This window comes from Argopecten irradians, chromosome 3 (assembly GCF_041381155.1).
Source record: "Argopecten irradians isolate NY chromosome 3, Ai_NY, whole genome shotgun sequence".
NCBI lineage: Eukaryota > Metazoa > Mollusca > Bivalvia > Pectinida > Pectinidae > Argopecten > Argopecten irradians.
In genome coordinates this window covers 7,420,757-7,435,751 of record NC_091136.1, presented here as the reverse complement: position 1 = coordinate 7,435,751, position 14,995 = coordinate 7,420,757, and the positions used below count along the sequence as shown (strand labels likewise).

The window sequence follows — 14,995 nt, the reverse complement described above, 5'->3', positions numbered from 1 at the left end:
AGTCATCCAGGTATAGTTAAAGTCGTGTGCGTTCAGGTCAAACTAGGTCAAAATATTGTATTGATCAAGATATGCACAGGTAATGACTTTTAATTCATTACTTTTTGATACACAAGCTTCAAAAATCTACAATTTATCAACAACTCTGATTGTTCCTCTTCCAATACGTATCGGTATATGTTTATATATACTAACAGAAGATGTAGTAGTTCGTGTGTACCAGTATTAAGTGAAATTGAGTATTTTCTTTGTTTGCATTGTATTAGGTGTAAGTAACCCGACATCCTCTGGACCCTGTATACCTACCCTCAGCGCTATATCCGGATGCTCAGACCCAGCCCCTACGGGAGGAGATGCAGCAAAGTTCAACTTCAAATTCTGGTCCTGCCTAACTCCAACTATAACTGCTGTAGATAAACAAAATGGCACGGCCCAAGACGATATCACAATAGACGGTACAGGGATATCTTCGACAACGTGTCATAACGAGGTTTTCTTCGGTAGGGACGCATGTTTAATATCTGCTGCCACAGCTTCCACTATTACCTGCAAGCTTGACAGTTCCTTAAGTCCCCCGATAGGCGTACAGCAGTCTGTATCTATGCGTGTTGGAAATCTTGGATACGCTCGCGTAGCGATTGCTGGACAGAGAACTAGGACATTTGCTGCTATACCTGTTGTTACCGGTTTTTCACCGTCGATGGGTTCTTTGGAAGGAAACACTGTGCTTAGTATTAACGGAGCAGGATTTCAAGGAAGTGATGCAGATTTAGACGTTCGCATTGCAGATAATCCATGTACTGTACTATCTCAAAACTACACAACTATCGTCTGCTCCACGCCAAAATCATCTACAGAGGGTGCAAAATTACTCACTGTTAAGGTAAAAGCGGGGGGTCAGATGGTTCCTGCCGAATGTCAATCATGTGACTTTACTTATGATCCTGGGTCTACTCCAACCGTCACATCAGTCTCCCCATCAACGCTAGACGGTTCATCAACAACACTAACAATCCAGGGAAGCCGTTTTGGATCCTCCACTACTGCTTTAAGTGTGACTGTTGGAGGAGAGGCTTGTGATGTGACTGAAGCAACGGGCACAACTGTCAAGTGTACAATCGCCGCTATAAAAGTCGGATCGCAGCCATTAGTGGTTGATGTGGCACAGAATGGCCGCGCCAAACATGAAGGCTCTCCTGTCAAAGTTACAGGACAGGCTCATATTATATCCGTTTCCCCGTCATCTGGTAGCACAAATGGAGGAACAAAAGTCTCCATTACAGGTAACGGGTTTATTGATACTGCTACCGTCACAATTGATGGTCAAAATTGCCCAGTGGAATCGGTTACACTTGCGAAAATCGTCTGCACAACAACGGCACACGCGGCTGCCGATAACCGTGAGCTTGTCGTTACTTCTGATGGAACTACATACTCTGCTGAGATGTTTAATTATACAACTGCTGCAACACCAGAAATAGCATCGGTCTCACCAACATCCGGGACTGCAGGCCAAAATGTCATTATTGGAGGAACAAATTTTGGGGCGACCATCCCTGAAAATTCTGTTACACTTGGTGGCAGAGAGTGTGTGGTGACCGCTGCAACCACATCACAAATAACTTGTACTGTCGGTAACTATCAGTCAGGAAGTTATTCCTTTCTTGTTTATGTAGACGGAAAAGGAAACTCGAACAACGACAAGATGTTTACATTTGATATGACGGCTACAGATATCAGTCCAAATGCTGGTAGGTATTAATTCGTTCGTTTTGATGGCTTTACAATCCTTGCTTTAGCTAAATTATTAGTACATAGAAAAATAACAGATATGTCCAAATGATTCAATGTTCAGTTTTATAAATATATACATATTTTTATTTTGACTAGTACCCCTATGATACAGTGTTTACTATTATTCTGATTAAGATAATATCCTATCATAATTTTTTGAGCGGATCTGACAACACTCCATTACATTTCACATTAGGATGACATTTCGGGTGACCAAATAAACTACTACCATTCAGGCAATGGTCTGACACTTGAACACATCTGTTCACAGGAAGTACCAGTGGAGACCAGACCGTGACCATTTCCGGATCCGGCTTCGATAATACCACATCAGTAACTATTTGCTCCAAGCCCTGTCTGCAATCAACTCAGTACAATTCAACAGAAACACAAATTGTCTGTGTCACACCTGCTGCCACGGGTAAGTTCTAGGATACACTGTTGGGCACAATTTTTTATTCAAACTGATATGTTTATTGGCGTATATCACCTGTTTACATAGCCATTACCATGTATTCACAAAAAAGATTTTCCGTTTCGGCAATGATCACGTTTAAAATACCAACAGAAAGTGACAAAAGAGAAAGAAAAATGGCCTTATTTCGGTAAACAAAGTAAAAAAGACATTTAACAAGAATATATAAATACTCTTGTAAATAAACATATAAACTTTGTTTATTAACATTGATTACGAAACAAGTTATATAACTTATGTAAATCACTCTCGATGGCCCGGATGTAAGCGCGCAAGGGATCTTAGTGTGGGAGGAAACCGGAGTGCCCGGAGAAAACCAGCGTGATCGGGCAGGTGACCCCCTAACCTTTCATGTCCGCGCCGGGGATCGAACCCCGGCCGGCTAGGTGAAAGGCGAGTGGCTTTTTTATCATAAAATTATTGTTTTAATTTCCCAGACATAGGGCCGCAGGGGTTGAGTTTGGTGAAACCGATCACCCATTGCACCCGATTTAACAAGAATAAAGTATGTTACACAGAATCAGTTTTGAGTCTACAGCTTAAATCAAAATATTTTAAGTATATAACACAATAGCTGATTAGTATGGCGTTGAAAACCGTGCAAAATACGGAGCTCACCAAAAAAGGAATGACTCATTTGCCTAAGTCCATGAGATATTTTCATTAATTTACATGTTAGACAAATAATCTTATTAGAAACCATACAACGTGTCCAAATTTGGCTAACCATCGCTTCATTCTCATACAATATTTATCTATATTCTTACGTATCAACATGACGTCCATGCAAAAACAAACCTCAGATTCGGTCAGAATTTTTTTCACTGGAAATGTAAATCGATAGCTATTTTCTTATTTCAACGTTTACCGAAAAACATAACGAATGCTCATAACTCAACTCACCTTATATGTTCTTACACATTCTTTATTATTTTCTCATTGTCTTTCATTTAGGAACAGCTACTGTGGATTGTGAGGTTAGCGTTGTTGTAAACTCTGTAACACGAGTACTGAGCTACAAATATGATTCAGCACTGACCCCCGAGGTTACCGCGGTGGCTCCTTCACTTGGCGGTACTGGCGGTGGGACGAGAATCACAGTGTCAGGCTTAGGATTTGGGTATGCTACATCAGAACTCTTATTGTAAAAAAACATACAAATATATACTGTTATGTTGTTCTTTTATTTATATTTTATTTATTTATTATTGAATAACTGATTGAGGTGTATTTGATAAAGTTTTGTAGGTTAAACGATATGTCGTTTTTAAATGTCACATATATTTTGTACCCTACATCAATAAGAAACAAGAATAGTAAGTTAAAATTGTTTCTGAACATTTGATTTAAAGAAATTTCAAATTATCTTATTCTCTATATCAAGTTGCCGATTTCAGCTATACAATTGTTATTCATAATTTGACATTCACAATATCAAGTATCAAGTGGTAATGACCGATATTTTTTTAATTCTATATAATTTTCAATGTTTTATTCCAACGTTTAAGGAGTATTCAAGTTACTTGCAGTTTTACTGAAATGTGCTAATTCAGAAGAGTAGGGAAATAAGTGTTATAAAGTGTCATACAATCGTGCTATCATCAGCGGTGTGTAAACTCTTTATCCTATCCAAAATGGCTTGTTCTCATACTCAGAATTGATTGCAAAGCCAATGCTTTAACAATAAAGATATGTTTTTTTTATCTTTGAATATTGCATATAGAGGAATTGGGGTTCATCAAAATTAAATTCCAGTTAATAGGTTCAGTTTAATAAACCGCGATCTACAGATCACATGCTGGACAGTATATACCGTTCAAAATGAACATATTTTACACATTTGATATTTAAACATTAGTCAAGGTTTAATTTTATCAACTTGAAAATGTTGAAATGACCACTCGGTGCGTTTGAATTTCCAAGTTATTTTTGTATCACACAAAATTCGATTCTATGAATGAAAAATTAACAAGATCATTAAGGTAAATTGGAAGAAAAGCTCCATAGACCAGATATTATTCTAAGAAAGCACGTCTACATAGCTAAGCAAGGTTTATTTTGCTATAAAATTTTAACTTTTACTGACACTGAGTTGTTATTATAAAGTCTTTTGATAATCTAGGCATTGCTTTACAGCCTAACCGTGTTATCGGTAGTATATTGGTATGAGGGCTGACATTTTTGTTGAAATTATGAAACGATTGTATTTTCCCTACCTTATAGTAGTCGGATTTGCCAAATTACGGCATTACGCAATAGATCACAACAATTTATGCATATCGGATATCTACAATTCAACAGTTAGAGATGAAACACTGTCTCTTCGATCGTTCAATAGCTGGTTTGTTTCGTAAATCATGTTAATAAAATTATCTTTCCCTTTTCACAGAAGTTTATCACACCACTTTTTATTTGTAATTTATTTAATTTCAGCAACACAGAGATATTCAGCATTTACAACTCATGTTAAATACGTTTTTCAAAAAGAAATCAATAGCTGATTTTAATAAATATTGTTAATTTTCAGTAAATTTGGAATATTTGATAAAGCATGTGTATCACGGGAGTCCATTCTTATGTGAAAGAAACAACTCTGGTTCACATGTTCTAAACTTCGATTGCTTTAATACATATACCTAATAGCTTTTAACCATTCCAGTTGCACACATAAGATAATGTTATATGATGTTGAAGTCTCGTGTCTCCTCATACAAACAGGACTACCAAGTCTGACGTTGCTGTTTCTATAGAGGGTAGTGTATGTGTTGTGGACTCGGTAACCGACACCCAAATTGTCTGTGATACTGGGTCTATCGCAGCATCTGTCCGAGGCAAGGTCCGCGTGGAGATCGCAGGGAACGGAAAGGCCATACAAGTATGTAACTATTGACATTATATCAGCATATGTTAAAAAGTCACCAATTTTGTTAAAGTATCTGACGGTGTATGTTAGTAATTATTATATTCAGCATGTTAAATAAAGCATATTAAGACATGTATAAATTAAAGAAGGTGGCATACACTTACGATATCGTTACATTAAATGAATGACTTTAACCAGTATTCAATCATTTGATTCGATTTGGCTAGAATGACCTTTTTGCAACAACAAATTAAAGATATTCAATGATCTGACATCGCATGTGTGACATGTTAAGTAAATGCTGACTCTTATTTATACCAAAAATATGTTACACATATCAAAGTTTACTGTTGACGGTGTAATTTACACAGACTGGAGCCGATTACCATTACGTAGACCGTTGGTCCTCGATATATACCTGGGGTGGCACCACACTACCAACAGATGGAGATCTTGTCGTTATAAAAGAGGGCCAAACCATTTACCTTGACACATCTACTGCCAAACTTAAACTGCTCCTTATACAAGGAGGGGAAATGATCTTTGATGACAATCAAGACGTTACACTAGACGTCGAAATTGTCCTTGTTACAGACGGGGGCTTACTCCAGGTAAATAATACTTTCTTTAAAGAAATTCTCTTAATGCTCACTTATTAGCGTTATTTTACACATAGATTGTAAGTAAATCTTTGATTTATTTGAACTTTTATCAGAAAGTTTCTGTCTATTAAAATATATATGTATATTGCCTGAAGTTATACCATTATATTTCTGACATACCAATACATTCACATGTACTATTTGCCAAAATGCCTTAGTATACTAGTGCAAAGGCCACTTTTTACGTATATTACCATGCTTCATAATATTTGTTAATATTGATATTATGAAAAGTTTGATAAACATTAGTCTTAAATCGTGATCAAAAGAAAGAAGTTAATGGTTATGAATATAGTTTATGTTTTTTCCAGGTCGGCACACGCGAAAATCCTTTCCGGCACAATGCTCTCATTCTACTACGGGGCACTCATCGCAGCAAAGAACTTCCGATTTATGGAACTAAGGCAGTAGCCGTCCGTGAAGGAACTCTTGACATGCATGGTAACTCATTATTGTTAACACAGTATTTTTGTGTGAATTATACTGTCATATCAAAGTTGCTGAGTGAATTAGCTACTCGAATGTAGGACGTAATCTTGTTGTGTTGCGAATTCTGCTGATTCAACATCTCTTAATTATGTATGATAAGATAAAACTGAGAAGATGTTAATACGGACAATATACAGTAAGAATAGGACTAAAATGCGTGTCGTTAATTCACTCTGCAATTTTACTTTGACAGGATCATTTAAGGCGCTACAATGATAAATAGACAATTACAAAGGTGTAACCTTGCTTATATATCGCTTTCTAGACAAATTGTTATGTGAACCTTATAGTGCACTTCCTTAAAGTGGTTTCAATCACTTTGTTGATAAATTCTATCGAGAAAGGTGATGGCAGGCGGTCAGCATTATGTAGATTTATACAGATTGGAAACAAAAACTGAATCTTCCAATATAAAATATCGTCATTCACCTTGATAAGTGTTGCCATCTTGCCATATATGTATTCATTTGAATACAACTAAACAAAAACATTGAAATCACACCTGTATGTGGTAATGAACAACAAAATGTAGAGTAGTGTTGATGACACACGTAAATGTTATAATCCTGATATGTCTGTAATCTTAGATTGTACTCCACTGATTCATCGGCATCATTCGCATGAACAAAGGGATACGGTAGTTACATTAACAATGCAGCTTTGGTACACTTGTATTTACTGCGCAAGTTTCATATATATGTCTAAACCTTTTTTTAATGTAATTGCGCGATCGGTACTGAAAATATTAATAGTCTCTAGTGTCGATCAGCGTGCACATATTGAACCAAAAAATTCAATATGTGCATTACATACTCTATATATCGAAAACTAAAACTGAGTAGCCTTTAGTTATAAATCTACCCTATTACTACTTTACCTACTATAAATTCCCTACAGACTGTAAATGCTTGCTGAGAGACTTCATATGATTTTATTATTGAGCTCAATAATAAGTTGTAACCTAGGGCATCATATTTTAACTTATAATGCTTATCAAAGTGATGCGTTTGTTTAAGGTATACCTACACCAATTACGTGGACTAGACTTGCAGAAACAGCTAATGCTGGTACCAATATACTTAAACTGAAAACACCTGTTAACTGGAGGACTGGCGACAACATCGCAATTGCATCCACTGGAGGTCACGCCTCACAGTCTGAAAATGAATATCATACTATCACAAGCATTGCTGGAGATAACAGAACCCTGACGCTGGAATCGAATCTTGCATATAATCATATAGCTGTTACAGAAAGTTTTGGGACTGGTCCGAACGCGGCTACCTTGGAATTCGCCGCTGAAGTTGGACTTTTATCACATAATGTTAGAGTGGAAGGGTACAGTGACCCACAGTGGGTGGAAGATATCGAGGCTTGTCCCGATGGCTTTGATACCGGTAAGTTTATAAGGTTATTACATGATGATTTTGAATTTGCGATTGATAAACGTTCACGAGATATAATACAGCAAAGCACAGTATGGGAATATCATGAAAATCTTAAAATAGAAAATGCCATAAACACCATACAATATCACAACATTCACTGACTACACTCCCTTTGATATATTCATGACATATGATTTGATTATAATTCCGTGTTTGCATATAACAAAGTTGTCTGCCCTTGCGTGTAGGTAATGAATATGACGTCTGCTTGCGAGCGTAACGTCATACGGTATGAATTACGGTCACAAAATAATGACGTATCCAAAGGGAGCTAACTCTGTAATATGAAAAGACGGAATATGCATTTCAGGAACGACTACTGTTGTTTTAAAACCTTCAAATAAGTTACATACACAACATGTAAGTGCACACATGTAAGATGATAACAATAGTCTGTCGATATAAGAATCACTGTTAAGAGGTAGGTATCGACTTGAGATAATATTCCAAAACTGCAACTCGACACATTTGCCGAATGCTGTGTCGTTTTGCCAACTTTCTAACGAATACTGATCTGTAAGAGTTTGCATCTACCTCGGAGATTATATAGAATCGTAATAATTATCTTGCTTATCGATATAAAAACTTAAAAATAGATGGATAATATCAAACTTATATTCGTTTCGAAAACATGTATTATATAAGAAATGCCTCATGAACTTAACATTGATGGTACATTTGGTTATACATTATATATTTTGTCTCAACAAAGATATTATTATAGATAGGGGTTGCATTTTATCAAAACGTAATGCTATTGATAAAGGTACATTTGAATAAGGTTATACTCGTATATCAATAGGCATTTCACGCTTTAATTTTCCGTCCTTTTGTTAATTTTGTCCTTATGTCCACATTGGTTGACTACTAAAAAGTATTAAAATTCTTATATTGATTGAAAAATCTCATATACAACTTTACGTTCCTTTCTTTTGACCCTGCAGGTGAGTTTGCTGTCCAGACGTGTTTCCAAGGACGATTCGGACAAGAAATGGGTAGTGACGAGTTTGGTGGACAAATAATTATTCACAAACCAAATCAAGATCTCAATACAACTATCGCTCGATTAAGTTACATTGAGCTAAAGCACATGGGTCAGGCTTTTAGATTAGGACGTTACCCTGTCCATTTCCATCTGAATGGAGACATGTCTGATAGTTATGTCATAGGACTTGGTATACATGAAACATTTAATCGTGCGGTCAATATACACGGTACTTACCAGCTACGGGTTGAACATACAGTGATATACAATATCATGGGAGGCGCCTTCTTCCTGGAGGATGGGATAGAATCTGGTAACACCATCCAGTATAATCTAGCCATTTTCGTCCGACCAAGCAATAGTCTTCTAAATGATGATGTTACCCCTGCTGCATTCTGGTGCACAAATCCAAACAACACAATTCGGCATAACGCTGCTGCCGGCGGTTCCCACTTTGGGTTCTGGTATCGCATGCACGATAATCCAGAAGGACCGTCATTTACAACAGAAATTTGCCCTAAAGTGATGACCCTGGCAGAATTCCGGAATAACAGCGCTCACTCCCTCGGTTGGTTTGGTCTGTGGATCTTCCCTACCTACACTCCGAGAGAAAGAGGTGAATGCGGTTCCTCCAATCCTACACCTGCACGTTTTGAAGATTTTTTTGCATGGAATTGTGAGAAAGGGGCAGAAACAGTTAACACCGGTCAACTTCAGTTCATAAGATTTATACTTGTAGCTAACCAAAAGGCTGGTTTTGAAGGAAAACTCATGTTTGAAGGAGAAGCGTTAGCGGGTAGTGACCCTTCAAATGAATCCGCAATCATTGATTCTCTTATCGTAGGGCATACGTCGTTTAATTCTTTTTGTACTATAGGCGGTATCGTTTTTCCCTACGGGTTCGGCTTCCGTGTAACTAATGTTGAACTTGTCAATTTCAATAGGGATACCTGTGCCTGTTTGACTTGGACTAGGATAGATGGAACATGTTCTGATCAATGTGCTGGATTCACATATAAAACGTCAGGATTGATCTTTACTACTTCGCCAAATCGTGTACGTTATGCCTGGATATTTGAGGGCGTTTTACATGATTTAGACGGCAGTTTATGTGGAAGTGTCGGATGCAAAGTCGTTCCTGAAACAGAGACACTACCACATTACTGTACAGCCTTCTCACATTCCGTGGGGAAAATTAATGCAAGTGTGTGTGCATCAACTGTATCATTTCGTCGGTTTGGTTTTAATAATATTTTGCCGTCATCTTTGGAGTTCAAGCAATTAAACTTAACAAATCAGTATGGTTTATCACTGGGTGAATTCCGTGATAAGAGGATAACACACAAGATGGGCTGGGTAGTGCTTCTTGTCTTAGGAGAGACTTACGACCTATCCTTCGTAAATTCCCCAACACAAACGAACCTCAGCTTCTCCGGAACATTGTACCATTTTGAGGTAAGCCAGTGTTTCTATGTTCCATTTGATAACACTAAAATACTGATTAAGTTTAGTTTGTTTGTTGACTATCCATAAAGTATCTAATGTAAATCAAACAACATGCAATTCAGATTGGAAAATATATTGAAAATTTTCTTTATCAAAATTTGCCTCGGAGATATCCCTAGATATGTCAGTGTCGTATCCAAGGAGGTGGTATGCATTTTCCTTTTTCTCTGCTTAGACCCTCCACTTGACAACCCCAGGACTTCATGTCTTCATTTGCGTATTTCTTAAAATATCTCCTCTCAGATACACTTGCTCCGATATGGCAGATAACAATGTCAAACTGAAAATAAATACTGCAACACGTTACAAGGTTTCATTGAAGTCATACATGACTGTATTGTCAGCTAGATCCCAAGATATGTCCAATACGAGCTAATAAAACACTTCAATATATACTAGGTGTTACACGTACATGGACACGCATTTTCCCTTTATAGTTTGTATACGAAAGAGTCGGTGGAGTGCATCGAATACTTTTGGATACGTGGACAGGTTATTACTTTAATTTCTATTCACATGTGCAGGAATATGATTTTGATAAACATCTAAATGATAGTTTAGATGACTTGACATAATTTCTTGATGAAACAAATTTTACAGGTAAAGTACACAGTGGACAACTGCTAGGGTTATATAAACAGTATAGACTGAGCGCACATGTGTTGATTCACGATCTTTGTGTAGGGGTCGGTGAGCGTGTCTGAGAGTACCGTTAGATAGTAAAACAAAAATGTCTGTCCTTGACAAGGAAATATCTCGTAAACGATTCTTGAATTGTAAGGATACTTATTTTCTATTTCAATTAAATGCATTTTAACTTGCATTATCAGCTTTAACGTCATGTATTAAGGTAATTTAAGAACGGCTCCTTCAGAGGAAATGTGGCAAGTGTTGAATGCTTGTGTGCTTTTCGATAATCCGATAAGCTATGGTTCTAGTTTTTTTTTATCATTTATGGAGTATTGTATCGCTAAGAGCATACAATCAAAGACATATATAACAATATGCCCAAACTCAAAACATCATATGAAGTGATATATGCACTTCCTTCTTGTCAAATGTGAAGTGACATTAGAAACTGTCACTACGTATTAAGTGATCAGCAAAGAAGTAGCACTCAAAACGCTTCGCACCAAGAGAAACGCTCCATCCATGTTCTAAACCTAACGCATTGGCAAGAAAAAAACATCGAAGAAAAAGTAAAGAAAGTATCGGATAAATCGCCTTATTTGCATGAACAAGTAATACCACTTAAAAGACATTTCACTGAATGTCGTTTTGTTTTGTAGAGTAACGACCACGTATTTTTCCGACTACCTATGGCGAAGAAACCTGATAGATTAAAGAGCAGTGGACGCGGGTTTGTTGATCCTATCGTTGGGTCTCTGGATCCAAACACACATTCAAACGGGGACTGGACTTACGATCATTATGAAAATAAAGCCACCATTCTTGGTAAGTTTTGTATAATTAATCACCATTCAATTCAGTTTTGTTTTTAAATATTTCTTTTATTATGAAAAAAAAATATCTTAATTTTTTCTGTTTAAATATCTTTAAAGAATGAAATATAAAGTGCCAAGCTACGTTAACTATTGTCTGTGTTCTGATCTACAAACATCCGTTAATGTTGTACACATTTGACAAGGAAGTCACATTAATCAAGCCAACACCCTTCCGTTGCCACTGTAATCCATTCGAGTTCTGGCTGTTTTTATATCTAAGGGGAAATACTATTAATCATGACAAACGGATCACAAATTGTCATTTTTGTCCAACGTATCAAACGTTATTTATTCCATTTTTTGGTGTAAAATTCACTAAATAAATTTTTTGGAAATTTATTTGAAACGCTTAAAAATAACAATTTCTATAGGTAATGTAAGGATGTTTGGCATACAAGTATTGCAGCAGTTTTACAACATGCTATTAGATATGGTAGTGAATGAGTATTGAGGAAATGTGTATTCTGCCGATGCAATGCCCTGGGTTCTTATGCCACTCCCAAAGAAGGTATATTTCCAATACTGTCAAAGTATTTGTTTGTTTGGGTTTTTTTTTCGCAATTTAAATGACTATTGTTAAGACAGTCATTGTATAATTGAGCTTAACTGTTGGAGGCACTTCAGCGCTAATGTTTGATTTCGCCAAAAAATAGTGCTTTTGCATTATTTTATATCGAGATATATTTTCATCATACTTAAAGCGAGAATTTTCAATTGCTTAAGAATCCATTTGGAATATATAAAAAATAATATATATGAGATTTAATTACAAGAAATTATGTTTTTGTCATCGAGATATACAACAAACTGCTGAAGAGAACAGTATTGCTTATATGTATTTCATAATTTCATCGACAAACTTTAAAGTAATGTCCCTAGGTAGTAAAGATACATGGATGTATGGTCTCCATAAGATAACTTGAAAACGAAAGATTCGATTTTGTTAAAACGTCATCTCATGATAGCTGATACAAATGTATATTATCATCGTTTTGGATTAAAGATGATCTACTGTATATTTTCGTTTCCTGTCGACAATATGAGAACAGAGTTTGTAGATTTTTTTTTTTAAATTCAGATTTGTGAGGTAGCACAGACCATCTTTGGTCAAAATGTTCAATGCAAATGTCACTCTTACTAAAACTAGGTTAATATGGAAGTAAACTGTAATAGCGTGCGAGATCGACAGGGGACGTAAAATACTTAATCGTTACTGATAATGCTTATTCAGCTCAACTTCATGTAAAAAAACTGAAGCTGCAAGACCTTTGTTCAACTTACACCTGTCATGTAATTTTAATGAAATGTGATCATAATCTCTGACCTTATTGTCACTTAATGAAGTAGCTAGTCAATAGCATTATTTGATTCCCCTCACTATCACATCTGATTTCAGTATTACGTATACTAAAAGCATAGTTATAATCAATCATGATGCTATCTTTAGCAGCAATGCGTCGACGAAACTAATATTAGATGGACAGTTACTCTAAGTAATAACACATATTCTTTTTAACCAATGCGACGTCGATTATTTTGTCTAGAGATTAAGGAAATGGTGAATATTTCCACACATAAGTTGGCTTTTCTTTTGAATTTAAAGAACATTAATTAGTCTGTAATGTTTCTTCTACAAATCTATCAAATTTATTATATTTGTGCATTAAACACGAATCAGCATTTTCCTATTATTTGTAAAGACACATTGCCATCTTTTATGTTCAGTAAAGGGAAGTGAAAATACTGCCAGAAGGAAGAAGCGTGCAGCCGGTTCCATGTCTACGGCTGGGAGTACGGCTATGGGTTTCCAAGCTTTTAAGTGTTTTTACGCCAACTGTACACCTCCACCGGACCCCAACACCGTACCGCCTGTTAACGAACGCCCCTCAGACTTCGTATATTGGTCTAATCCGACCTCATGGACATGGTTAAACAATACACTACCAGTAACGGACACTGACCTCACAATACCGAAAGGTAAAATATGACAAAACAATTAAATACGTATGACTATTGTATCATTAAAGCTGCATTAGGCTATACAACTAACATACATTTTATATCATCTTTCCTTTGAAAGCTTTCATTATACTTATAGACCAATTATACATAATATCCATTAAGGTTGAGTTTTAATTTCAGATGTATGGATGGTGGCGGATATGGCCATCCCTTCCTTCAACAAAGTATTTCTGTATGGAGCACTGGAGTTCGACCACGGTTCCTCTGCACCATACCGAGATATAGATCTCAACGCTACCCACATCATCATACTGGGAGGTCGGCTTGTCATTGGTTGGCCTGATGCCCCGTACCTAGGTAACTCCCAGGTTATACTGAGAGGCGACTGGAATACACCAGATTTTACAGACTACCCTAACGCCCCTGCAATTGGATCCAAGGTCATCGGTTAGTTTCGTTTTACTTAATTTTAAATTATTTAAGGTTAAAGAGTTCAATTCTAATCCCATTGTTTTAGTTTTGTTTTGAATTCCAAATGGTATTCACAAACCCATCTTTTCTCCAAATATTTTAACTTTTAAATAGAATTATATATGAGGCGTCCCTGGATCATCTGAATGAAATTCTATCAAATCATTCATTACTAAAATGACGAAATATTAATTCGATAAACTTAATTATTGTTTTATTGAAATATTGTAGTACATGTATTTAATACAGAGAGAAAAGCATGTCCCCTTTCGAAAATAATTACTGCCAAATAGTATAGGAGGTTAGGCATGTATAATTATTCTAATTAATTTCCAGCTGTATTTGGTGGCCTTGACCTTCACGGAAAGGATATGGGGGTATACTGGACCCGCTTAGCTTCAACTGCGGTTGCAGGCGATAATACAATCACGTTAGCGGAAGCTGTCAACTGGACGGCAGGAAGCGAGATCGTGCTAGCTCCTACTGGATACGACGCGTGGGAAACTGAGATTTTCAAGATCATAAGTGTGTCATCGGATAAAATAACACTGACCTTAAATACCACCCTGTCCTACAGACATGTCGGTTAGTATTGTATTGTAATCTAATAGTTATGCTTAAGTTGTGACAAAGTAACGTAAGTCATAAATTTGTATCATAATTCTATATGTAATTAACACTTCCCTCCATGTTTTTTTTTTCTTTTAGTATTTACAGGTTGTCTGTAATTGACGGTTCTTTATACTTTACACCTTAAACATATAATTCGTCGCTATACATTATAACATTAAACCATATTATTATCATATTATTACACGATACCATTATAACGGAA

General features: G+C 36.3%; 1 protein-coding gene across 1 annotated transcript in view; it reads left to right on the top strand.

The window, feature by feature from the left end:
• The window catches only part of LOC138317450 (fibrocystin-L-like), a 69,741-nt gene that overhangs the window by 41,017 nt on the left and 13,729 nt on the right, over positions 1 to 14,995 (top strand). The window contains exons 32-43 of the mRNA XM_069259125.1: positions 267 to 1,751; positions 2,066 to 2,215; positions 3,224 to 3,389; positions 4,988 to 5,144; positions 5,504 to 5,743; positions 6,106 to 6,235; positions 7,300 to 7,680; positions 8,676 to 10,171; positions 11,512 to 11,677; positions 13,453 to 13,704; positions 13,870 to 14,136; positions 14,497 to 14,745. Coding sequence (XP_069115226.1) covers positions 267 to 1,751; positions 2,066 to 2,215; positions 3,224 to 3,389; positions 4,988 to 5,144; positions 5,504 to 5,743; positions 6,106 to 6,235; positions 7,300 to 7,680; positions 8,676 to 10,171; positions 11,512 to 11,677; positions 13,453 to 13,704; positions 13,870 to 14,136; positions 14,497 to 14,745 — 5,139 coding nt within the window. The remainder of the gene's footprint in view (positions 1 to 266; positions 1,752 to 2,065; positions 2,216 to 3,223; positions 3,390 to 4,987; positions 5,145 to 5,503; positions 5,744 to 6,105; positions 6,236 to 7,299; positions 7,681 to 8,675; positions 10,172 to 11,511; positions 11,678 to 13,452; positions 13,705 to 13,869; positions 14,137 to 14,496; positions 14,746 to 14,995) is intronic.